This window comes from Cololabis saira, chromosome 6 (genome assembly GCF_033807715.1).
Source record: "Cololabis saira isolate AMF1-May2022 chromosome 6, fColSai1.1, whole genome shotgun sequence".
Lineage (NCBI taxonomy): Eukaryota > Metazoa > Chordata > Actinopteri > Beloniformes > Belonidae > Cololabis > Cololabis saira.
This window is the reverse complement of record NC_084592.1, coordinates 15,487,054-15,513,710: the sequence shown is the minus strand read 5'-3', so window position 1 is coordinate 15,513,710 and position 26,657 is coordinate 15,487,054. Positions and strand designations below refer to the sequence as shown.

The following is a 26,657-nucleotide window of genomic DNA, read 5'->3' as shown; positions in this document are numbered from 1 at the left end:
GCAGCAGCAGCACGACCGTGGATCACATTACCCACCGCTTCACACAAGTGGCAAACAAACAAAACATTCAAGATCACTCTGCTGCATTTATCCTGAAGAAAAGAGGAATTACATAAACAGTAATTACATTCCAGCTCCTGCTCACAGAACAGTGACGAGGTAGACGCTCCTTTTTTATATGAATTTGTTTTTGTTTTGAGAAGGTCATTTGTTTTTTGTTTGAAGCCACTTGTAGATGTCAGATATTTATAGCAGAATAAAAAACAGGAATCAATATTTTCTTTTGAGATTTTGAGTACGGATAAACAACTTTACCTACAGTGTACAAAAGCTGGAACATTGTGTAAAATATAAATACGATCAGAATGTGATGATTTCTAAATCCCTATAACATTTTATTGAAATGAAGACTGAATGAAGACAACATATGAAATAATGAGGTAAGTTACCTCACTGTTACTAAAAGAGGGACATTATTGCAACTCTTGTTTAGCTGTAGGTTTGAAATTCAAAGTTTTTCCATTTATTGTTTGATATAAGATATTTAGCTCATAGTTTGGGTCTTGTTCTGAGTACACAATTTAAATAACAATAAAAAAAGGAAATGAAGAAGGAGAATTTGCAGATGCTGTCATTCCCAGGCTGCGAAATACTGCCATTATCCTAACGCCCACGGTGTCTCTGACATATGTACAAGGTGTCCTTTGGCATCAGAAGTATTAGATGCTGATGACAAACACTTTAAACATTAATCTGGAGTGTTTATCTGTAAACAAGCATCCATCTGGAGGCTGCAGGGTAACAACACAACAAAACCACCTGCAGTTGGCGTTTGGCGTAATGTCTTGATGTTTATTTTCTTAAACTTTGCACCAGCCAATGCTTAATAGGCATATCTTATCTTTTGAAGGGAAAAAGAGGAAAGAAAATGCTTCAGATGTATAAAACTGTGACGGAGGCGTTTGAATGCAGTAAATTTAGAAACTGCTCTTAATGCACTTTGCTGCACCAGAGGACAAGTGAGCAGCCGCCCATTAACATACCTACAGAATGAGTTTATTCTTCACAGTAAATTATTAAAATTGCTTCTTTGAACGTTCAAAGCCCCTTATGAAGCAAGAACCAGCAAGGAAGTGTACGTCGCCCGGACTGGCGTTACCGGGGCCCCACCCTGGAGCCAGGCCTGGGGTCGGGGCTCGCAGGCGAGCGTCTGGTGGCCGGGTCTTGGCCCACGGGACCCGGCCGGGCGCAGCCCGAAGGAGCGACGTGGGCCCGCCCTCCCGTAGGCCCACCACCCGCGGGAGAGTTCATAAGGGGAAGGTGCCGTGCGATTTGGGTGGCAGCCGTGGGCGGGGGCCCCGGCGACCCAATCCCCGGACGACGACTCTGGCTTTAGGGACATGGAATGTCACCTCGCTGGGGGGGAAAGAGCCTGAGCTTGTGCGGGAGGCTGAGAGGTACCGACTAGAGATAGTCGGGCTCACCTCCACGCACAGCCTGGGCTCTGGAACCCAACTCCTTGAGAGAGGTTGGACTCTCTTCCACTCTGGAGTTGCCCATGGTGAGAGGCGGCGAGCTGGTGTGGGCTTGCTAATAGCTCCCCAGCTCAGCCGCCATGTGTTGGAGTTCTCCCCACTTAGCGAGAGGGTCGCTTCCCTGCGCCTTCGGGTCGGGGATAGGTCTCTCACTGTCGTTTCGGCCTACGGGCCGAACGGCAGTGCAGAGTACCCGGCCTTCCTGGGGGCCCTGGGAGGGGTGCTGGAAAGTGCCCCAACTGGGGACTCCATCGTTCTGTTGGGGGACTTCAACGCTCACGTGGGCAGCGACAGTGTTACCTGGAGAGGTGTGATTGGGAGGAACGGCCTCCCCGATCTGAACCCGAGTGGTGTTTTGTTGTTGGACTTCTGTGCTAGCCACAGTCTGTCCATCACGAACACCATGTTCGAGCATAAGGGTGTCCATCAGTGCACGTGGCACCAGGACACCCTAGGCCGGAGGTCAATGATCGACTTTGTTGTCGTTTCATCTGACCTTCGGCCGTATGTCTTGGACACTCGGGTGAAGAGAGGGGCTGAGCTGTCAACTGATCACCACCTGGTGGTGAGTTGGATCCGCTGGCAGGGGAGGAAGCTGGTCAGACCTGGAAGACCCAAGCGTATCGTGAGGGTCTGCTGGGAACGTCTGGCAGATTCCCCTGTCAGGGAGGTCTTCAACTCCCACCTCCGGGAGAGCTTTGACCGGATTCCGAGGGAGGCCGGAGACATTGAGTCCGAATGGACCATGTTCTCCACTTCCATTGTTGACGCGGCCGTCCAGAGCTGCGGCCGTAAGGTCTCCGGCGCCTGTCGCGGCGGCAATCCCCGAACCCGGTGGTGGACACCGGAAGTAAGGGATGCCGTCAAGCTGAAGAAGGAGTCCTACCGAGCCTGGCTAGCTCGGCGGACTCCCGAGGCAGCTGACGGGTACCGGCAGGCCAAGCGGACTGCGGCCCGGGCGGTCGCGGAAGCAAAAACTCGGGTCTGGGAAAAGTTCGGGGAGGCCATGGAGGAGGACTACCGGTCGGCCTCGAGGAAATTCTGGCAAACCATCCGGCGCCTCAGGAGGGGGAAGCAGTGCTCCACCAACACTGTTTACAGTGGAGGAGGGGAGCTGTTGACCTCGACTGGGGACATCGTCGGGCGGTGGAAGGAATATTTCGAGGATCTCCTCAATCCCGCTGACACGCCTTCCGTCGAGGAAGCAGAGGCTGAGGATTCAGAGGTTGATTCATTCATCACCCAAGCTGAAGTCACTGAGGTAGTTCGGAAGCTCCTCAGTGGCAAGGCACCGGGGGTGGATGAGATCCGCCCTGAGTACCTCAAGTCTCTGGATGTTGCGGGGCTGTCGTGGCTGACACGCCTCTGCAGCATCGCGTGGCAGTCGGGGACAGTGCCTCTGGACTGGCAGACCGGGGTGGTGGTCCCTCTCTTCAAAAAGGGGGACCGGAGGGTGTGTTCCAACTACCGGGGAATCACACTCCTTAGCCTCCCGGGGAAAGTCTATTCCAGGGTGCTGGAGAGGAGAATTCGGCCGATAGTCGAACCTCGGATTCAAGAGGAACAATGCGGTTTTCGTCCCGGTCGTGGAACACTGGACCAGCTCTACACCCTCCGCAGGGTGCTCGAGGGCGCATGGGAGTTTGCCCAACCAGTCCACATGTGTTTTGTGGACTTGGAGAAGGCTTTCGACCGTGTCCCACGTGGCATCCTGTGGGGGGTGCTCCGAGAGTATGGGGTCGGAGGCCCTCTGCTGAGGGCTGTACGGTCCCTGTATGACCGGAGCAGGAGCTTGGTTCGCATTGCCGGCAGTAAGTCAGACCTGTTCCCGGTGCGTGTTGGACTCCGGCAGGGCTGCCCTTTGTCACCGGTTCTGTTCATTATTTTTATGGACAGAATTTCTAGGCGCAGCCAGGGGCCGGAGGGGGTACGGTTCGGGAGCCACTTGATTTCATCTCTGCTTTTTGCAGATGATGTGGTCTTGTTGGCTCCCTCGAGCCAGGACCTTCAGCATGCACTGGGGCGGTTTGCAGCCGAGTGTGAAGCAGCTGGGATGAGAATCAGCACCTCTAAGTCTGAGGCCATGGTTCTCGACCGGAAAAAGGTGGCTTGCACCCTCCAGGTCGGGGGAGAGTTCCTGCCTCAGGTGGAGGAGTTCAAGTATCTTGGGGTCTTGTTCAGAATCAGAATCAGAATCAGAATCAGAAAAGGGTTTATTGCCAAGTTTTCACACGAGGAAATTGTTATGGGGATTGGTGCAACACAATACAAATATAAAAAACAAATATATAAGAGATAAAATAAAATGACATGTATAAACAATAATAACAAGTATAAACAGTGAAATAAAATAAAATAAAATGTAGACCGGAAATGTACAAAATGAGGTTTTAAAGTGCCGGGTGAGTCTGTACAAAAGTGACTTAGAAACTTAGGATAGGTAGAAGGTATAGACAGAAATGTACAATGAGGTTTGTAAAGTGCCGGATATGAGTCTGTGCAAAAGTTACGGGATTGGAGTTTTTACGTTAATGTAACGTAGAGTGGGATGGGGGGGCAGTCCTTGGTAGTCGGGGAGGGGGAGGGGGGACCGGGGCCTTGTTGATGAGGAAGGCTGCAGACGGGAAAAAACTGTTTTTATGGCGTGAGGTTTTGGTCCTGATGGACCGCAGCCTCCTGCCAGAGGGAAGAGTCTGGAACAGTTTGTGTCCAGGGTGGGAGGGATCTGCTGCAATCTTTCCTGCACGCTTCAGGGTCCTGGAGGCGTGCAGGTCCTGGAGAGATGGGAGATTGCAGCCAATCACCTTCTCTGCAGAGCGGATGATACGCTGCAGCCTGCTTCTGTCCTTCACAGTGGCAGCAGCGTACCAGATGGTGATGGAGGAGGTGAGGATGGACTCAATGATGGCCGTGTAAAACTGCACCATCATTGTCTTTGGCAGGTTGAATTTCTTCAGCTGCCGCAGGAAGTACATCCTCTGCTGGGCTTTTTTGGTGAGGGAGGTGATGTTCAGCTCCCACTTGAGGTCCTGGGATATGATGGTCCCCAGGAAGCGGTAAGACTCCACAGTGTCTGCTGGGGAGTCACACAGGGTGAGGGGGGCCGGTGGGGCTGCGTTCCTCCTGTAGTCCACTATCATCTCCACTGTCTTTAGAGCATTGAGCTCTAGGTTGTTCTGGCCGCACCAGGTCACCAGCTGGTCGACCTCCCACCTGTAGGCGGACTCATCCCCATCAGAGATTAGTCCAATGAGGGTGGTGTCGTCCGCAAACTTCAGGAGCTTGACGGACTGATGACTGGAGGTGCAGCTGTTTGTGTACAGGGAGAAGAGCAGAGGAGAGAGAACGCAGCCTTGAGGGGATCCGGTGCTGATGGTCCGCGGGTCAGAGACATGTTTCCCCAGCTTCACCCACTGCTTCCTGTCAGACAGGAAGTCAGTGATCCACCTGCAGGTGGAGTCAGGCACGTTCAGCTGGGAGAGCTTGTCCTGGAGCAGAGATGGGATGATCGTATTAAAGGCAGAGCTGAAGTCCACGAACAGGATCCTGGCGTAGGTTCCTGTGGAGTCCAGGTGCTGGAGGATGAAGTGCAGGGCCATGTTTACAGCATCGTCTACAGACCTGTTGGCTCTGTAGGCGAACTGCAGTGGATCCAGTAGTGGGTCGGTGATGTTTTTGAGGTGTGGCAGCACAAGGCGCTCAAAAGACTTCATGACCACAGAGGTCAGGGCGACGGGTCTGTAGTCGTTAAGTCCTGTGGTCCTTGGTTTTTTGGGGACAGGTATGATGGTGGAGGTTTTGAAGCAGGCTGGCACGTGGCATGTCTCCAGGGAGGTGTTAAAGATGTCTGTGAACACCGGAGACAGCTGATCGGCACAGTGCTTCAGGGTGGATGGGGAGACAGAGTCCGGTCCTGCCGCTTTGCGGGGGTTCAGTTTTTTGAATATTTTATTAACGTCCCTCTCCAGGATAGAGAGGGGCGTCGCAGTGGTGTGGGGGGTGGAGGGTGGGGCCTCTGGGGTGTGAAGTGGTGAAGACGCTCCAGCCCCTGCTGGGGAGGGGGGGGGGCTGTTGGAGGAATGGGACTGGGGAATGTGAATGTAGTCTGGGGGGATGGTATCAGGACTGTCCCTTTGTCTTTCAAAGCGACAGTAGAACTGGTTCAGGTCGTTGGCTAGGCGTCGGTCGTTGATGGAGGGGGGGGCTCTGGGTTTGTAGTTTATCATTATCTGAGAACTGTTGGCGTAGTTTCTCAGAGTACAGTCGTTTCGCTGCTCTCACCTCCTTGCTAAACGTGTACTTTGCCTTTTTGAGCCTGTCCTTGTCGCCACTCCTGAACGCTTCTTCCTTCTGCAGCCGCAACCTTCTGAGCTTAGAAGAAAACCAGGGTTTGTCATTGTTATAAACAACCCTGGTTCGTGTTGGAATACAACTGTCCTCACAGAAGCTGATGTAAGATGTAACAGCCTCTGTGAGCTCGTCCAGGCTGCTGGAAGAAGTCCTGAAAACATCCCAGTCAGTACAGTCCAAACATGCCTGAAGATCCTCTGTAGCTTTCCTGGTCCACTGCTTTGAAGTCCTCACAGCAGGTTTGCAGAGCTTTAATTTCTGCTTATATGCTGGAATCAGGTGGACCATGAGGTGGTCTGAGTGTCCCAGTGCAGCTCGGGGGACGGCATGATAGGCTCTGCTCACTGTAGAGTAACAGTGATCCAGGATTTTTCCCTCTCTGGTCGGGCATTTAATTAGCTGTCTGTATTTAGGGAGTTCGTGGCTGAGGTTACCTTTGTTAAAGTCACCGAGGACAGTAACTAAGGAGTCCGGGTTAGTCCGCTCCACGTTCAGTATCTGGTCGGCAAGCACGCGCTGAGCATCCTGCACGTGGGCCTGCGGTGTGATGTAAACGCCGACCAGGATGAATGAGCTGAACTCACGGGGAGAGTAGAAGGGTTTGCAGTTTATAATAAAAATTTCCAGATCGGGAGAACAGTGTTGCTGCATTACTGTCACATCCTTGCACCAGCCGTTGTTGATGAAAAAGCAAATTCCACCCCCTTTCTTTTTTCCGGAGAGCTGCGCGTCTCTGTCGGCTCTGAAAAGTTGGAAGCCTGCCAGCTGCAGCGCAGAGTCCGGGATGAGACCGCACAGCCACGTCTCCGTGAAGCAGAGAACGGAGGATGAGGAGAGGTCTCTGTTCTTCCCCACTAGTAGTTGAAGTTCATCCATTTTATTGCAAAGTGATCGCACATTTGAGAGAAATATGCCAGGTAAAGGTGTGCGGCGTCTGCGCCGGCGGAGACGCACGAGCGTGCCTGCCCGTTTACCTCTCCTCCTGCGCTTCACCGCGTGAACAAAGGTGAGCGCACCTTTGACTAGAATGTCCAATAATTCCACTGATGGTAGGAGAAAAGTGGGAAATAAATCCGCTGGAGTTGTTCTTCTGATGTTCATCAGCTCTTCTCTGGTGAAAGAGCGCCGGGAGTCGTAGCAGAAAACTGTGTTATTAAATAAAAAGAGACAAAGTAACACGCACCAAATCACCGCGGCAGCCATCCTCTCCGGCGCCGGAAGTAAGATATATCACGAGTGAGGGGAGAACGGAGCGCGAGATCGACAGGCGGATCGGTGCGGCGGCCGCAGTAATGCGGTCATTGTATCGGTCCGTCGTGGTGAAAAGGGAGCTGAGCCGAAAGGCAAGGCTCTCAGTTTACCGGTCGATCTACGTTCCCACCCTCACCTATGGTCATGAACTCTGGGTCATGACCGAAAGAACGGGATCCCGGATACAAGCGGCCGAAATGAGTTTCCTCCGCAGGGTGGCGGGGCGCTCCCTTAGAGATAGGGTGAGGAGCTCTGTCACCCGGGAGGAGCTCGGAGTAGAGCCGCTGCTCCTCCACATCGAGAGGAGCCAGCTGAGGTGGCTCGGGCACCTGTATAGGATGCCCCCTGGACGCCTCCCTCGTGAGGTGTTCCGGGCATGTCCCACCGGGAGGAGGCCCCGAGGAAGACCCAGGACACGCTGGAGTGACTACGTCGCTCGGCTGGCCTGGGAACGCCTTGGAGTCCCCCCGGAAGAGCTGGAGGAGGTGTCCGGGGAGAGGGAAGTCTGGGGATCCCTGCTCCGACTGCTGCCCCCGCGACCCGGACTCGGATAATGCGGTGGACAATGGATGGATGGATGGATGGATGGGCTTCTTTGAACGTGGGTTTTAAACTAGGGTTTTGAATTTTCTCTTATCTTATCTCCTAAATTCTCCAGGTTGGCGTCTCCTGAAGTGAACTTAATCCCAGGTGCGCATTTATAGTTTTGCAGGCTGCAGGTAGAAACGTTGGTCGAGAGGCGTATAAAGTGAGTCACATAAATAATGAACTTATGTAGTGATTTCAGCGACAGCCCTTCATCAGCTGTTATCAGTTTTTAGATTTGTCTGAAATTCCCGAAATATATCAGTGATAGTACGTGTGAGGACATCCCCAAACTCTGGGAGTTTCTGTTGCTATTGATGCTCAAATTAACATAATTTGAAGATGTATATTCTGTCTTTTGCCCCTACCTATCCCTCCCCAAGATATAGAAAATTGCCAATAAATTCCAAAAGATATATTATTTTAAAAGATCACATTTCCATATTTTAGCTATTGACATTTCCTCTCACCATGTTTTCTGTTAAATATAGGCAAGGCAAGTTTATTTGTAAAGCACAATTCAACACAAGATAATTCAAAGTACTTTACATCAACATTAAAATAACAGTAACAAGTCAATTAAAAAGGAAAATAATAATACAAAGTAAGGGCAGTAGATAGTTGTATTGTCTTCATCATGTCTTCAGATTGATATCTTATGGTTTTCTTTTTTTCAGACAAAGTTACGACTTCTTACCTTCAGACTGACAGTTTCGGCGGGACTCCCGCCTTCCTCAGAGAGTAGAAAGAAAACCATCAGATAAGGGCAGTAGAGTAAAACGGTAATGTTTTTAGGCCTGATTTAAAGGAGCTAACAGTTGGAGCAGACCTCAGGTCTACAGGAAGTTTGTTCCACCGGTGAGGAGCAGAATAACTGAACGCTGCCTCACCTTGCTTGGTTCTGGTTCTGGAACCACAACAAACCAGATCCAGATGAAGCTCAGGGGTCTGGGAGCTTCATAGGAACTAACAGATCCAGATGAAGCTCAGGGGTCTGGGAGCTTCATAGGAACTAACAGATTCAGCATGTATTTTGGTCCAAGACCATTCAGGTCTTTGTAGACCAGCAGTAAGATTTTAAACTCTATCCTTTGACTCACTGGAAGCCAGTGTAGTGATTTCATGACCGGTGTAATGTGGTCCAGTTTCCTGGTGTTTGTAAGGACTCTGGCGGCAGCGTTCTGGATCAGCTGCAGCTGCCTGGTTGATTTCTTGTTAAGGCCTGTAAAGATGCCATTGCAATAATCCAACCTACTGAAAATATATGCATGAATAAGTTTTTCCATGTCTTGTTTAGACAGAAATATAAGGTATAAGGTTTAACAAGTTTGCATGAAAATTGGATTTTACAAAATTAGGTTCCTGTACGACGCTAAAAGCACATAAAAGTCATCTGTAGTGAAGTGAAGCTGACGGCAGGACGTTTTAAACCTATTCCAGCACCCCCCCCAGTCAGATACCGGATCACATGCCTCCAGAACAGGCACTTAGGGCTGTTTATAGGTTGGAGTTCTGAGTATCCCCATTAACACACACACACACACACACACACACACTCAACTCCAACCCTGCAGCCTCACTATCAGCTCGGAACACTGTTTGATCGATCGATCCCAGGGGTGCATGAAACCCAGGCATTGCAGAAGTGAGTGGAAGGAGACAGAAATGCTCTGCAGCCGGTCTTAGCACTCATGCAGCCACCATCCATCACCTGCAGGCAGGAACTCGTGTGTTTAATGTCTCTCTGCAATGCTGACTGCCTTTATTAATGAGCCCTCCGGAGCTGCAGTTGTTTATTAGGTCTCCAGATCTCATAGGTGTTTCCATAGACATGCCAGTAAAGTACGGGCATCCGGGATCATTAGAAGATGAGATGTAATGTTTCATCCCAGGGGGGATTATCTCCAACTTGTCCTCATCAGTGGTGTATCATCAATAATCAATGCACCAGGCGAGTTTGCGATTTACTTCACTCAACAGGGAGCTGCAGCTTCTCTTCTCGTCTTGATTGGCACCATCGCATGGCTTGTTTATCTGGGATAAGTGGCTCTGCACACAACCTGCTGAAGCCACTTACAGATGTTGGAGAGGGGATGCTTGACAAAAATGCCCCTCTCCCTTTTCCCTAGGAATCATGGGAGTGTTTAGAGGCTATGCAGATGCTTCCTGCTCTCTTCATCAATATCAAACTGAAACAAGATTTTAGCCTCTTAAATGTGCAGGAGTGGAGTCTTAACTCTGGGGATGTAACCCGCGCAAAGTTAAGAGAAATATGAGATCCTCTCCAGCTCTGATGGAATGGAAAAATCTGGCTAAAGCGTGTCACCGAGATATGAAAGAGACTGATGAGATGATTAATGTAAGATCTGATCATCTCTGGTTAAATGTGATACTTTTATCTTTGCAAGATCAAAATTGTAAATCGAAGCGTTACTACACATAGCAATGAGTCTGTAATACTGTTATCTTTGAAACTTGTTGAGCTCTGGTCTTCATAAGCGGCCAGTCTGCAAAAGAAATTGAGCAACTCCTAACCATTGTGCATCCCTGTATTTTACCACCTTGTAGGAAAACCTCGAGCAAAACATGTACTCACAGAAAAACTGCTGTGACATCATCATACACCAATGTTTTTTTTCTTCATCATTTTATTTCATTTTATTTGTTATTTGCTGTTTAATTGTGTCTTGCCGCTTTTAATATCGATGTAAAGCACTTTGAATCCTAACCCTAACCCTAACCACTCTTAAATTAAATACTTACCTGCTGTACTCTACTGCCCTTACTTTTTAACAACTTCTGCTTTTTATTATTTTACCTCTTTTCTTATCATTGTATTTGTTATTTATTCTATTTTATTTCATTGTTTTGTATTATTATTTCTTATTTCTATTTCCCTTTTTAATTGATTTGTTACTGTTTAATTGTGTCTTACTGCTTTTGATGTTGATGTGAAGCACTTTAAATTACCTTGTTTTGAATTGTACTATACAAATAAACTTGCCTTGCCTATATTTAACAGAAAACATGGTGAGAGAAGAGATTTAGGCAGAAGGTCTGCCTAAATCTCTTAAACAACTTTAGCTCTAGTCAAAACTAACAAATATTCAACATTTTCAGGATTTTAACCCTTTGAGTGTAATTTCTTTGACATGTGATACCCCTTGTTTTATTAAAAAAGAAACAGAATATGAGCTTTTTTGCACATATTACATGCCGGAGGGCTGTGGCATCGTTTATACCAGAGTCACATGTCAAACATTAGCGACGGCACTGATTAGCACACAGTAGGACTGAGGGTCAACAGAGGTCTCAAAAAGTGTTGGTGTATAACAGACCTGTGAGAGTAACTCACATCAGATTAGAATAATATGTCAAAAAAGGAACCTTCTCGTCTTCTGTCTGAACCAATCAGATGAAGGGTGGGCGCGCTTTTTGGCGTCTAGCGTCGCCACGGTAACGCTTTTGAAAGAGAAAGTAATGCGCGTTGCCGCGTTGGAGACATTTTTATGTATAACACACCTGGGTGCACGTTACGGTTCGGGCCATATTAACTGCCGAAGGAATGCCATAAATTGCGCCAAAATTACACGATTAACTCAAAATGACCCACTTCCTGTTTGGTTTCGGCCATGGCGCCAAGAGACTTTTCTTTAAGTTGCGACATGATACAGGTGTGTACCGATTTTCGCGCATGTAACTCACATCAGATTAGAATAATATGTCAAAAAAGGAACCTTCTCGTCAAAATCTATGTGATGATCTGTAATCTTAATGGTCACCCAATCAAAAAGGAAAAATGACAGAAATCCCCAGAAATGGATAAGGGAACACAAAAAAATGGCTTGGTCGTTTTCATAGGACACAACCAGACTCAAAACTCATTGATGTTAATTCAAAGCCAGGATGTTGTCGCACGTGGATGTCAAGTTCAGCGTTTCATTTACTGAGTGGTTGGGGATCAAACCAACCTCCCATCTGACGGGCAGCCTCTCCTCCTCCTGATCCACTGCTTCAGGTCTACGGCTGACAAAAATGAAAGAAATGTAATTCTGGTTGAATCTTACAACTCCAAATAGCAGTTTATCAGTTAACGTATTACTTTTTTCCCATCTATTTTTTTAAGATGGTATTTTGCTACTTATTTTCAAATGAAGCGTCTTGAGGTCTGCAGAGGATAACGTCAGGAGAACAGATAGTTCTACTATCAGAGTGTTTTGAATGCTTTGACGCCTGCTGCTCACAGCTCAACGCGCTCTCTTAAGAGAGCCCTTCACTCCGAGAGTCTTCAGGATGTCAAAAGAGGTCTTAGCTTTCTAAACGTACCTGCAGCGTGTGAGTGTCTTCCAGACGGCAGCATCTTCATCAATCCTGAGAAGCAGTTCAGCCAAATCATGGTTGGGAGTGTTTTCACAACACGCTGTGTCCTTGTTAAGCTTAAACATTACCTGTTTAGAAATGATTGTGGCTCAAGTGCTTTTGGGAGATAGACGTTAACACTTACAAACTGGCGTCATCCACGAAGGGGCTGCTGAGTGAGCAATTAAATGAGTAATCAAACGGCTCCAGATGGCAGCCTTACAAGCAGAGCCAGAGGGCCGGAAACATGGTGGAAATCCAAAACAGCAGAGCTGCGTAACAACCATTACAAACATTTTAATATCATAAAATCAAATTACTTTCTTGTAGAGGAGGATTATAGGGGCTAGCTATATGAGGAAGGATAACCTTATCAGACTAAGTGAAAGCCAGTGATCCAGGCTGCATGCTGACTGAATGTGTATTTTGCAGACCAGACTATTTTTCAAGGAGGTATAATTGTGACCACACGGGGGCGACAGTGAGCTGATAACCCCCTCCCCTTCGTCAGGAACAGCAGATCAATTCAGTTTGGTTAAAATGCTGCAAATTGTTACATTTCTGCATTCACAAACGGAACCGGCAATAATAAAACAGGAGAAGTTGCGTTTCTACATTCTTTAATTTGCAGTTTTTCAAGTTGATTAAGTAGATCTCATGCTTGGTAGTCACACTTTATTGAATCCAGATGCCAAAACAACATTAAATATAGCAGGATTGTCTCTCAGGAAGTCAATATCATCTTCAGTTCCTTAATGAAACTCATTAACTTATTAAATAATACATGTTTTATATGTTGACTTATCCAGGAGCCTTCAGCAGTTCCACATAAGAATAAGCCTACATGGATGGATGGACTTTATATGTTAACCAAATTTATTTTATCGACAAAAATCTGGCACGAGGGAGTCTGTAACTGAATAAAACCCTTTACATTTGAGTTGTAAAATATAATAGCCTGCGTGTGTGTGAGTTGTATTGAATTCATTATAAATTGAATATCACTGGTGAGGAGCAGCCACCGTTTGGTGTTTTTATCTGTCTCCCCCCCACCCTCACACTCTCACACGCTCACACCCTTCATGGCATCAGATTCCTCTCTTCCATCCCTGCGCTCCCTCTCTCTCTCCTCCAGGCGCGCTATCTGGCACAAGCGCAGCAGCGCGGCGCGCTCCTTCTCTGCGCACGCAGATCCTTCATTAAGAAACAATAACCTGGACGCATTTGTACTCATATAAAGAAGAAGAAGGATAAAAAAAACAGTTATGAGTAGTTTCCTTGTTTTGCTCGCTCGTTAAGTTGGGGGAAGTAATGGACTATGGATGCAGAGTTCAGGTATTCCACCGCTTCAGAGCCTCGGAGGAAAACTAGGTTTATGTAAAATCTGAGAGATTAAGTTACTTTTGAAGCTTTAAAGACATGGATCTTTACGGGAGAAATGAGACCTACTTGAGCGTGGAGTGCGTCGGAGCGCTGGACGATGCGCTCCAGAGCCGCGCCGGGAACGGCAGCTTGGAGACATCCAACCTCTCCTGCGTCAACGCGTCCGCGCTCCTCGCCCCGCAGCGCGTCAGGCAGATGGGTAAGTGGACAGAAAGTTACCCAGACAATTAGAAAATATAACATTGATCTCTGTTTTCTTCGTTTATCTCAATGAGCTGCATAAAAAAGACAGGAAAGTGGTGTCAAAATGTGTTTTATAGATTGTTTTCCGGCACAGATGTTAGAGGATGAATGCCAAAAACGCAAAATGCCAATCTTAATGATTTCCTTATGTAACTTGTTGCATGGAAAAAACTAAAACATTTAGGTTGTTTCTCTAAACCCGGAGTAAATCAACTCACAGTAATGGCTTTAGTCATAAAATAAGTTATCTGACATCTTCTCACAAATTTTTGCTTTATTTTTGGTGTTGCAGTGAAAACATGCAGCAAGGGGATTTAATCATGAAAAAAATTAATAATTTATCTGGACTGTTTACCCCTGTTATGCAGCTCCATCCTGCATATTTTCCAAAGCATTTTCCTGCTTATTATTATTTCTTTAAATGTAAGGCATAAGTGGAAGCCTTAATTGAGCTTGCAAGCAAAATTTCATGTCAGTCTTCTGATCTTCACATCCTTAACTTCATCTTCATCTCCGAACAGCAGTGCGTCATTGCTTTCTCATCTTGAGGGCATCTATGTGTAAAAGAGACTGACTGCCAAGACTGAGCCCCTCCATTAGTGGCCCTCGGTGAGTGGTGATTGATCAGCCTTCCTAATGAGAGACAAGGGTTTCTAAATGATTTGGTAAATACTGTATCAAGCTTTGAGCATCCTTCAGTAATCTCCATCGATACATCTGCACCTATAGTGATCATAGCTCTCAGGTTTAACATTCAGACACACTACCAATCAAACAGTGCAGAGAAAATGTTGTCCCTGGATTGTTTTGGGGGGATTATTGGTTCAGAACTGTGCAATTTAATTACAAAATATGTGTCAATAATTATAAATGAGTTTCCATATCACGTAAATGAAAAGGCATGCACGACTGGAGAGATTTGAGTACGCTAATCTCAGTTGGACCTAAATTAATAACAGCAAGATCCACTAAATAACACAAATACAATAGAAGAGAAAAAATCAGGATCAAGTGTGAAAAACAATGAATTCAATTCAATTAGATACTTAATCTTCCACAAATCTTTTGATTCAGCAGGTGGCAGAAAAAGAGTGAGACGAAGAACCGCTTCACTGCAGCTGTCTGATGATTAAAGTTTAAATAGTATTTACTGACAGAAATGAAATGGAGTCAAAGGAAAGAGGAGAGCAAGGCGTCTGTTTCGATGTGCATTGAGCTGCTCTTTTCCTGCACTTAATCATATTAGCTGTCAAACACATACTACTGCAGTTTACTTTTACATAATTACACAATTTGCCCAAGAGGGATAAACGTTAACCATCCTGCTTCTTGATGGCATATTCATACAAGAGTCAATTTAAGGTAAAGAACAAGGGACAATTCACCTTATTTAATGTGGTGCCACCTCAAAGCAAGTCCAATTAAAAGACAATTCACTTCAATCCAACTGATTCCAACAGAGTGTATCTTCAAAATGCACATCATGTCAGTTCATACAAGAAAGAAGAAAAAGTAGAATCCAACAGATCTGCATCAAATCTTCACTTTGATGCAGTTTTCACTTAGAAACTAATGAATAAATCAAAGTCCAGAGGGCTAAACGCCTACGGGGATGGTGGCTGTCTGCCTCAACTGGTTGAGGGTCTGGTGACAGGAAAGAGAGACCGACAGGCACAGAGAGATCAGACGAGGGATAGATGAGACACAAGAGGGGACAATGTTAACTGCAATAAAAAGGACAAGCAAAGTGAGGAAAGAGCTCTGAATGGAACTCAAAGGGTCTCCATGGCTTCCCTAAGCTGGGAAGTAGGGATGGGCGGTATGGACTAAAAAATACATCACGATAATTTCTGGCATTTAACCCGATAATGATGAAAATGACGATAAAAAAAATACCATTTCAACTCCACCTTTGTAAATATAAATCTATCACCCCATTCAGTCTTTGGAGCCCCCAAAACACTGCTCTAAAAGAATACTAAATGCTACTAAACTACACCAATTAAATTGAATTGATAAAAAACAATTAAATGAGTTACACCTGTACTGCAAAACTGGAATGACTCAGATCCGCCATGTTTGTGTCATGGTTTGGTTTTTTAAGGACCCAAGTGCAGGAGACAGAGGGAGGCTGGAGGCAGGAGTTCTCAAAAACAAAAAAGGGTTTTAATCCAAAAAGGCAAAGCAAAGCGCTGCAGAGCAGGATAAATACAAAAAACCAGGATCAGGACAAAAACCACGAGGAGACATGGAGGAGAGAACAGTACGGACCGACAGGGAACCAAGGAATGACAAGACAAGATATACTGAAGGGATAACGAGACATGACGAGACACAGGTGCAGACACAATCAGGGCAGATGGGACACAGGCGGGGCAAGACAGAAACTGAAAGTTACAAACTGGGGGGAAGTGTCAAACCCTGACAGTTTGTTACACAAAATCCTCATCAATGGGAATCTTTCTTTCTTTCTTTCTTTCTTTCTTTCTTTCTTTCTTTCTTTCTTTCTTTCTTTCTTTCTTTCTTTCTTTCTTTCTTTCTTTCTTTCTTTCTTTCTTTCTGGCTCCCTTCCTTCCTTCCTTCCTTCCTTCCTTCCGTCCGTCCGTCCGTCCGTCCGTCCGTCCGTCCGTCCGTCCTTCCTTCCTTCCTTCCTTCCTTCCTTCCTTCCTTCCTTCCTTCCTTCCTTCCTTCCTTCCTTCCTTCCGTCCGTCCGTCCGTCCGTCCGTCCGTCCGTCCTTCCTTCCTTCCTTCCTTCCTTCCTTCCTTCCTTCCTTCCTTCCTTCCTTCCTTCCTTCCTTCCTTCCTTCCTTCCTTCCTTCCTTCCAACCTTCACGTACGTTGTGCGTTGATTTAACGCAGAACCATAAATCATCTTCACACAAAAATGTCATCAACGGGAATTTATCATTTTTACTGCAAGATGACAAATTCTTACCGTGGGGAATTTTTTTGACGGTATATCATGAACGGTAAAATATCGCCCATTCCTACTGGGAAGCCTGTAAAACATGCAGGACGGCAGCCCTCGAGCACCAGACTTTGAGGTCCAGGCCTATGGCAGCATTACTAAAGCCCCAACTATAAGTTTAATCGATAAGGAACAGTTTAAAGTCAAATTTAAAGGTGGAGATGGTGGCTGCATCATAGGAGCTGCTTAAGAAAGAGGGGAACCTGCCGATTGAAGGTTCAACCTCTCAGCTGGAAACTCTGGGAACCCCGAGTAAAGCCTGCAGTAAAGCCTGCAGTCTGGCCGTGAGGTGCTCTTATCTGGGGGGGTAAGGTGGAAATAAGAGCTCTGGCAGGTGAGACGCAGACAGGACTTGTGGAGTATTTATGTGGAATTCAGGCCCTGATAAAAACGTATAAGAAACTGACACACGTTCATTCCTCTGATTGAAATTTACCTGATTTATTTAATCATATACTCATTTCTTTTTCTGCTAAATGTTTTCTTCTGATGTTCTAACCTTCAGTCAAACAAAGATATGGTTATCTCTTTTATATTCATCATCCATAAGTCGACTCATTGATCCCCTGAGCTCGCTCACGTACATCAGACCCACCCGCCTCATGGAGGTGGGTGATAAGAACTGGGATCTCAGTCAATAACGAATGCTAGTTGCATCGCTCACACACGTCTTATTGATCATCATGTGGAGAGAATAAACAACAACAAGAGCAGAGTGCTTACAGCTGCCGTCACCGGCATTAGTCACGCATCTTCAGTCTCAAAATCTGACGTTACTCAGTCTCCTCCGCTTCCTGTCCATCAAACTGTATCTGTGTTCGTCAGGTGTAATAATATGTTATTATTGAATATATGCAATAAATGAACAGCACCAGTTAATATCACTGAAATAATAGGCAAACCAATGAGGAGCACTGCTTCTAATTCCTCAGAACGTCACCATGGATACCAATATTCACTCCTGACACCTTACAGGATCAAAGTGAGTGAGGTGAAACCCTGCGCAGCTTCTGGAGGAATTAGTTATTCAGTCATAAAAACCTCTCGACGGCTTTTCCCACCCAACACAGTCGTCATGCTGTGAATTGAAGAAAAAAAGAAAAGAAGCAACACCTGCAGGCTCCTCGTTAAACACGCCAACCTGTAACTAATTATAATAAAAGAAACGAGTAAACTGCTGCGCAGCAAAAGAATCTGTCCTAAAGTTTATGTTGTGGGTGTGGGGGTCAGGTGTCACGTGCTTTTAAGAGCAGGATTCAGATTCAGATTCAGATTCAGATTCAGATTCAGATTCAGACGACTTTATTAATCCCTTTGGGAGGTTCCCTCGGGGAAATTGACATCTCCATCTCACTCACACAGCACTGTCATTTACAAATAAAACACCCCAAAAACCAAACCCCCATATAAAGATAAAAAAAAATAAAAAAATAAAAATACAAATACAATTTTTTTTTGATGACAGATAATAAGTTCGTTTTTACAGATAGCAAAAACGGTGGTGTTTTCATGCGTTTTGGCCGCTCGTTTACACAAAAACGAAGCATCATTTCTGAAAACTCCGGCCAAAGTGGAGATTTGCAAAAACTCAGTCTTCACGTTTGCTTGTAAACAGAGGGAAACAGACATTTAGGTTTCAGAACGTCACATTATGCGACAGAAACGTCACCAGCGCCATGTGTGCGATCTGTGTTTACAATTTGTTTGGCCACCGTCAATATTTTCTTGAATTTTACTTGTTTTATATTCAAATGTCACACTTAAAAGTAACTCTACTTCTCTGTCACTCCAAACAAAAGAGTCTCGTTCCATCTTGGAAGTGACTGGAAGTTACTCGTGTCATTTGTTGATTTTTTTTTACAGGATTCCAATTGGCTAGCATGACTTTATGCTTCTCGTTACACTGTCGCTTGTAGGTTTGGCTGCTCATAGCACCCCTTTACAGTGTATTTATGCGGGTTCGTGTAAATGATGGTATTTTTCAAAACGTTTTAAATACCTGGCTATGTGTAAACGTGGCTAAGAGAGCAGTTCTGAGTCCCCTCCAGGACCAAAACTCCTTCCCCACTGTGTATCCCCGCACTCCACGCCTGGCAATTATTCATATCTCACTACTTCCACCAGTTGCAGCTTCATCTGTTCGCGGCGTCTCTCGAGAGCCGACAGAGCGAGTGGATGCCTGCGCTGCTGGCAGAGCCGTGGATGTGTTGTGTCGAGTGCTGGCAGCTGTGTGGGCTGCAAGCTGCAGTCTGCTGGTTCGGGGGAAAGGGGTTTCCACTCATCGCCTCTGTTCTGGCAAGGGTAGTTGATGGCTTGCAAGGCTTAGGTGACATTTACCATGCTGGCTTAGCCACTAGCTGTGACATTTACAAACATCCCGGACTTACAGGGGTGAAGCAGCGCGGGCTTTGCTCTGATGGGTGCAGCCACAGGCAGCCCGGTGGGACGGAAAGCGACAGATGCTGCACACAATGTAGTAAAAGGTGGTGCTGGGGGGTTAATTCATAGTCACTACAAAGTGATGTAAAACTCTTAAATGAGGGAAACAGATGAAAGCTTAAATATTCATGTGTTGAGTCCGACCCCCATTATTAATTCATGCGCAGTTTAACTGCATCCCTAATAATAGCGCATTTAACTGAACTTAATTTTAGACTTGAATTATTTGGATGTCATTATTTCCGAGGGATGTCATCAACTTTCTTTCATTTTATTCAAATGTAATGCAAATACAGTCACATTTTGCTGAAAAACTAAGTACTAGTAATAATACAGAAGTACTCCAGCCTGTGTGCCTTCTAGTTGACGGGTTTGTGGTACCCAAGTACAGAATGCAGAACTGAGCACTGGTGACTCAGACTCCTGCATCAACAGCAGAGACGAGTCTTCAGATTTTTGTCTCTTATTTGATGTTATTTGCTAGAATTATGATATCAGTGGGTGATTCGATCTCAATTTCCTGCAGCCTTCAGATTACGGCCTGCCTTCGGTTCATGTCACTCATGTTTACGAAGAAACCAATGTTGGTAAAACACCAGGAGAAAACGTATAATCAGGACTGTCACAAAAAAGCACATAAGGCAGGGGTCTTCAACTAGATTATTCAGGGGGCCACATCTGAAAAAGACTGTATGGAGGGGGCCACACAAATTTGGAGGTTTTCAAAATGTATTTTGCACTCAAAGACGAATATTTATAATACATTTGTGCACAGGAATGAGCAGGAGAATATATCTGTCTAGTTTACATATGAATTATGTATTAATTGTCTCCAGATTTAGTCATTGTGAATGTTAAATATAATATTCAGATAAAGAAATATTATTTTAAATGCAAGTTCATTTTGAAACCATGCATTGTGCAAACTTAATGAAGTTGATATTGACCTACTTTTAATAAAACACGCCATAATGACAAAGCAACACTTTCCACCAAGATTTCCTTATTTGAATATTATATTAAGTATTGAGCGCAAACATTTCAGTCCATTTCTCGGACCTCCGGTCCTAACACCGCAGCAGAACCTCCGGTCCTGACACCGCAGCAGAACCTCCGGTCCTGACACCGCAGCAGAACCTCCGGTCCTGACACCGCAGCAGAACCGTGGTCTGTGTATCCCTGGCACCCGCTCACGTCAAACTTACCCAAGCTTTTCCAACGCAGCAGGCCCAGTATTTGGGCCTCTGCCGGTAAGTTTTGATACAACTTTTAACTTCTACCGTGTGTACACCGCAACTGTCTGAGTCTTCTCTCCGCTGTGGGCTCCTCTTGGAGCCCTCGCGAGTAAGTTTTGCTCTGAACCACCGGCTAAAGCAACTAGCTAGCTGCTCGCTACTCTGCCATTACTCGTTTACTGGTCACAGCTGTTTTCCGTCCTCAGCCACCACCACCTCCACCTCAACAAGCTTACCTGCTGGATGTAGCATGCTGTGGCTAATCCCGTGGATATTCCTGGGGTTCTCATCGCTCCTCTACACCCGGACCCTCGGCTCCTCGACGCTAGCTAGCGTTAGCTTCCAGCTACCGCTCTCCACCGGGACCATGCCGCCGCTCCACTCCGCCGCGGCCCACCACCTGCATCCGACATCTGGTCCACTCTGGCAAAACCATCCTCCACACAGCCGCTCAGGACTACAACTTCACGTCGCCAAACTCCATTCCTTCCTTCTGGTCCTCCTGCCGTCCCGCAACTACTACGTTACGTCATCACAACAAACAGCATGTGAACCTGTCCAATCTCCGTCCACTTCCTCAGTCCTCTCAGCCAATCACCAAGCAACACCACCTGAAACTGGCTCTGTTCAACACCCGCTCACTCAACAACAAAAGCCTGCTGCTGAATGAATTTATAACAGACAATAATCTGGATTTCCTCTGTCTAACAGAAACCTGGCACAAACCCCTGGACTATTTCTCACTAAATCAGGCCACTCCCCCCACTTCACCTACATTGAACAAGCTCGCGCTGAGGGGCGGGGGGGCGGTGTTGCAGCAATATACAGAAAGGACATTAAAGCAACCTCCATCCCCATTCCTGTCATTCCGTCATTTGAGCACGCTGCCTTCAAACTACCTGGCCCCACTCCTCTTGTCACCGCCGTCATTTATCGACCCCCCAAACCAAACCCCTCCTTTCTCTCGGATTTCTCGGATTTTCTGACCCAGCTCTGCTCCATCTCTCCCTCTGTTCTCCTCCTGGGTGATTTCAACTTCCACATCAACGATGCAAACTGTAAACCTGCTACTGAATTCCTGGACCTGCTACACTGCCTCAACTTCACTCAACACGTCGACTTCCCCACTCACGCCCGCGGCCACACCCTCGATCTCGTCTGCTCCACCGGCCTCACCATAAATCAGCTCTCCAGCCTCAACCTCCACGTGTCTGATCACCTGGCAATCATTATGGACATCAACATCCCCATCCCCACCCCCAAAGAAGCACGCAAAATATCCTTCCGCAACATCAGATCCATCTCCCCTCTGCCCTCTCAGCCTCTCTTGCCACTCAGATGTCCGCCTTCCCTCCCCCGTCACCCGACAACCCCTCAGACCTCGTGGATTACTACAACCATACACTCTCCTCCTGTCTTGATCAACTGGCTCCCATCAAAACCAAAACAGTCTCTTTCGCATGCTCAGCACCCTGGTACACCCCTGAACTCCACAATATGAAATCCCGTAAACGTCAACTCGAGCGACTCTGCAAGAAATCTGGTTTAACTGTTCATCAACTCGCCTACTCTGATCATCTCCACCAATACAAGGATGCCCTCAACTCAGCTCGCTCCACCTACTTCTCCAACATCATCCATTCCGACTCCTCCAACCCAAAGGCTCCCTTCTCCACAATCAACAAACTTCTCAAACCCAGTGACAACATCTCCAACTCCTTCACAGTCTCTAAGTGCAACGACTTCCTCTCATTTTTTCAATCCAAAATCCAGACCATCTACAGTAACCTGACCACCTCCTCCACCCCCTCCACCTCCCCACCTGTCCCCCCCCCCTCCACCTCTCAGCCCCTGTCTCACTTCTCTCCCATGTCTTCAGCGTCTCTTTCAACTGTCATGCTGGGCATGAAAACCTCTTCCTGTGCTCTGGACCCCATCCCATCCACATTTATAAAAAACTGTCTCCCAGCCATCTCCCCGCTCATCATCAACATCATCAACTCCTCCTTCAGCTCTGGCTCAGTCCCCGACACCCTCAAACTGGCAGCTGTCACCCCCATCCTTAAAAAACCTGGACTCAACCCTGACACCATGAACAACTTCCGGCCCATTTCCAACCTCCCTTTCCTGTCAAAAATTCTGGAACGTGCCGTCGCCACTCAGCTCAACACCCACCTCACCTCCAATGATCTGTTTGAAACATTTCAATCTGGTTTCCGCTCACGTCACAGCACAGAAACAGCCCTCATCAAAGTCACCAATGATCTTATTCTCTCCTCCGACTCCGGCAACCTCAGCATTCTCCTTCTCCTGGACCTCACAGCAGCCTTCGACACCATCAGCCACACCATCCTCCTTTTCCACCTGGAATCATCTCTCAATATCACCGGATCCGCCCTCTCCTGGTTAAAATCCTATCTCACCAACAGACATCAATTCATCAGCATCAACAACTGCTCCTCCTCCACTGCCCCTCTGTCACAAGGCGTCCCCCAGGGTTCGGTGCTTGGTCCTCTACTCTTCATCCTCTACATGCTCCCCCTTGGCAACATCATCCGCCGCCACCACCTCCACTTCCACTGCTACGCTGACGACGACCAACTGTACATCTCCACCAAATCCCTCACCTCTGCAACCCACTCTACCTTGACCAACTGCCTCGCTGAAATCAAGTCATGGATGCACTCGAACTTCCTCCAACTCAACTACAACAAATCGGACATGCTCATCATCGGCCCAAAATCCCTCACCAAAACCGCTCACAACTTCACCCTCACCATTGACAACTCCATTCTGTCTCCCTCCACTCACATCCGCAACCTCGGAGTTATCCTGGACAATAACCTCTCCTTCCAACACCATGTCAACCACATCACAAGAACTGCTTTCTTCCACCTCAAAAATATTGCCCGTCTCCGTCCATCACTCTCCTTCTCTACCGCTGAAACTTTGATCCATCCCTTCATCACCTCAAGACTCGACTACTGCAACAGCATCCTCTACGGTTCAACTTCCAAGGTCCTCAATAAACTCCAATATATTCAAAACTCTGCTGCCCGCCTGCTCACCCACACCCGCTCCCGTGACCACATCACCCCAGTCCTCCAGAAGCTCCACTGGCTCCCCATCCCTCAACGGATCCACTTCAAAATCCTTCTCCTCACCCACAAAGCTCTCCACAATCAGGCCCCCTGCTACCTCACCGACCTGCTCCACCGCTACACTCCCTCCCGCAGCCTCCGCTCCTCTGACGCCAACCTCCTGTCCCTTCCTGTCAGAACCAAGCACCGGACCTGGGGCGACAGAGCCTTCTCCATCGCTGCTCCCACCCTCTGGAACTCCCTACCCAAAAACATCCGTGACTGTACAGACCTCCCAGCATTCAAATCCCATCTCAAAACTCACCTTTACAGAACTGCTTTTAATGTGTGATTAATGTCCTGTTTCATGTTGTGTCCTTATGTACTGTCCTGTGTAATTGTAATTTGTATTATGTGTTTTGTTTTAATGTAAAGCGTCTTTGAGTGCCCTGAAAAGCGCTATATAAATAAAATGTATTATTATTATTATTATAGTAGCCAGTTTGATGTTATAAATAAGCAACCAAAATATTAACCATAAGCTCCTTTATTTATGACACATCTGTGCATTATCATTATTCGGCCGCCGACCGGAAGTGACATTAAATGCAACGATATATAAAACGATTTAATATATATTAATATATAACATTAATAACTAAGTATTAAATATGACCAGGGGCCGCATAAAAACTCCTGGTGGGCCACAAGTGGCCCGCGGGCCGCCAGTTGAATATGCCTGACATAAGGTCTCCCTCCTCCCCCCACATCAAACTTTCCGAACTTTTCATCACCAAGAACGATGAGACCCAGTACAGGAAGGAAGTCAACCTTTAGTACAACAACATCCTGCTGAATGTCAGTAAAACCATGTAGATTGCTGTGGGAGCTGCTGTGGAGGGAGTGAGCAGCACCACATTCCTGGGGGTGCACATCAACGAGGACCTCTTGTCGACCTCCGACACTGGCGAAGAAAGCCCAGTGACGCCTCTAGCGGGCGAAAGCTCCCCCAACCATCATGTGTACATTCTACCGAGACGCAATGAAAGCATCCTGTCCAGCTGCATCATCCGTACGTTTACGTGCACTAACAGAAAGTCGAATTGTTGCCTTAATCCGACTGATATTGAAGTTTTAAAAGCCATGTTTACACCTCAGATGGGCTGTAGTGGAACCGAACTGAAGCTCTTGAGATCGAGCTGTTAGTGCCAGATAATGCATTGTAATACGAGTTATTCCTGCATGTATACCAACCCACGCTTAGCTGAGCTAGTGACGGCCCCCGGACCCCCCCTCTGAAAGTAACTACACCACGAAAGCCAGAATATCAACACAGTAGGAGAAGAAGAAGAAGAAGACGAACAACAGAGAACTAATCAGAAGAACGCCAACGCTAAAGTGCGTGTGGCGCCACCTAGCATCGCAGAGTTGAACGCCCCTCACTCAATAATGGATTGTCTTCTTGTGCATGTTTACTTGGATTTCTCTGAAACTCCCGTTTAATCCTGAGCTAGATTGTTGCCAATAGCTGGATTTAGGTGTGCATGGAACAACACTGACTGTATGTGTGTTGTTAAACATGTAAAGAACTTTGTGCTACATATATGTATGCAGAGGTGTCAAAATCACATTCATTACTCAGGTAGAAGTATAGATACTAGAGTTTAAAAATACTCCTGTAGAAGTTGAAGTATCAACTCAAGTTTTTTACTCAAGTAAAAGTATAAAAGTACTGGTTTCAAAACTACTTAAAGTATACAAGTGAAAGTAATGTAAGGAGGAAAAAAGCCATTAAGGACAAAAGCCATTGAAAATGAATGCATCTTAGTATAATGCAAATATATTAAAGAAGCATATATGTGTACTATTGAGCATTAACACGTGTTTCAGAGAGCAGGAGATGTGATGACTAGTTACCTATAAGTATTGTAATGGTGCAAAAAGTCAAACTTCAGAGGCATGTTATCATTTATCCTAATGTTTATTGGAATGTACATCCAAGTTTAGTTGCAGGAATCTGAGGGAACGGATGTAAGAACAAAACTGGACAAGGACATCTGAAACAACCACAACCAAATTCACTCTATCCGGATGGAGCAATTTAACTGGATAGTTTTTTTTTAAAGGCCGAAATGAAATAGAGTAACGAGGCTGTTTTTAAAATGTAAGGAGTAAAAAGTACAGATAATTGTGTGAAAATGTAAGGAGTAAAAGTAAAAAGTCGTCTGAAAAATAATTACTCCAGTGAAGTATAGATAACCAAAATTTCTACTTAAGTAAGGTAACAAAGTATTTGTACTTCATTACTTGACACCTCTGTATGTATGAAAAGTGCTTTATAAATAAAGTTGGATTGTTTGATTGATACTGAATACAGCAGAAGAGCACTACAACACCTAGTGAACACAGCTGCTAAGATCATCGTTGCCTCACTCCCTCCCCTGAAAGACGTCTCCACAACCCGCCTCAGCGACCCCCACCTCCTGGTACAGGAGACTCCGTGTCCCGCTCCACCGGACTGACAACATCCACCGAGCTGTCAGGAAGCTACTTCACACTGGACCAGAATCACTGGTCCGATTTGACAGCATTTGCTGGCAGGAAAAGTATTTCAGGGCAACAGGCTGAAGGAGAAGCGGTGAATAACAAAGAGCTTCGCCACTGTTATTGTAATCAAATCAACACTTTAACATAAATCTGAAGTGCGATAGTGTCACCTTCGCTCTGCTCCCCGAGTTAATTTCCTGAAGTAACTTATACTGTGTGATGTGGAAAAACCTGCTAAACCTCTTTAACATGCTCTTTCCGAATAACTGGACTGAAACTGAGTGTCTAAGTTACCAAGAATAAGACTTGAGAGACGATTCAGATTTCAGTAGATTTAATCAGAACATAAATCAGGCGTCTTGATGCAGAATGACGATAAAACAAAGGAGCGTACAAATTTTGAAGCGTAGAGGATGATACATTCTCTGTTCCCACTGTTAATCTTTGTTTGATTAGAATACTAGTCTGCATCTGTCGTCGCTATATTCTGCTGCTCTCAGCAGTTTAGGTTTCATCAGGTATGGGAAACACTTTTTTCCCATCATACTGTGATCATACAAAATAAGTGTGATCTTACTGGTCAAGCGGTCCTAAGATGTTAACAATAAAATAAGAGGGAAATATACAGCCTTGTCTGAAAACATAGGTATATCCAATTAAATGCAGTCCCATCGATCTCCTT

General features: G+C 46.2%; 2 protein-coding genes across 2 annotated transcripts in view; one reads left to right on the top strand and one right to left on the bottom strand.

Moving 5' to 3' along the window:
* pdzk1 (PDZ domain containing 1) overlaps positions 1-26,657 on the bottom strand; it is a 49,640-nt gene that overhangs the window by 16,586 nt on the left and 6,397 nt on the right. The gene's annotated exons all lie outside the window — the stretch shown is intronic.
* Positions 13,344-26,657, top strand: part of cckbrb (cholecystokinin B receptor b) — a 33,275-nt gene continuing 19,961 nt past the window's right edge. The window contains exon 1 of the mRNA XM_061723362.1: positions 13,344-13,662. Within this exon, the coding sequence (XP_061579346.1) occupies positions 13,500-13,662 (163 nt within the window). The 5' untranslated portion in view covers positions 13,344-13,499. The remainder of the gene's footprint in view (positions 13,663-26,657) is intronic.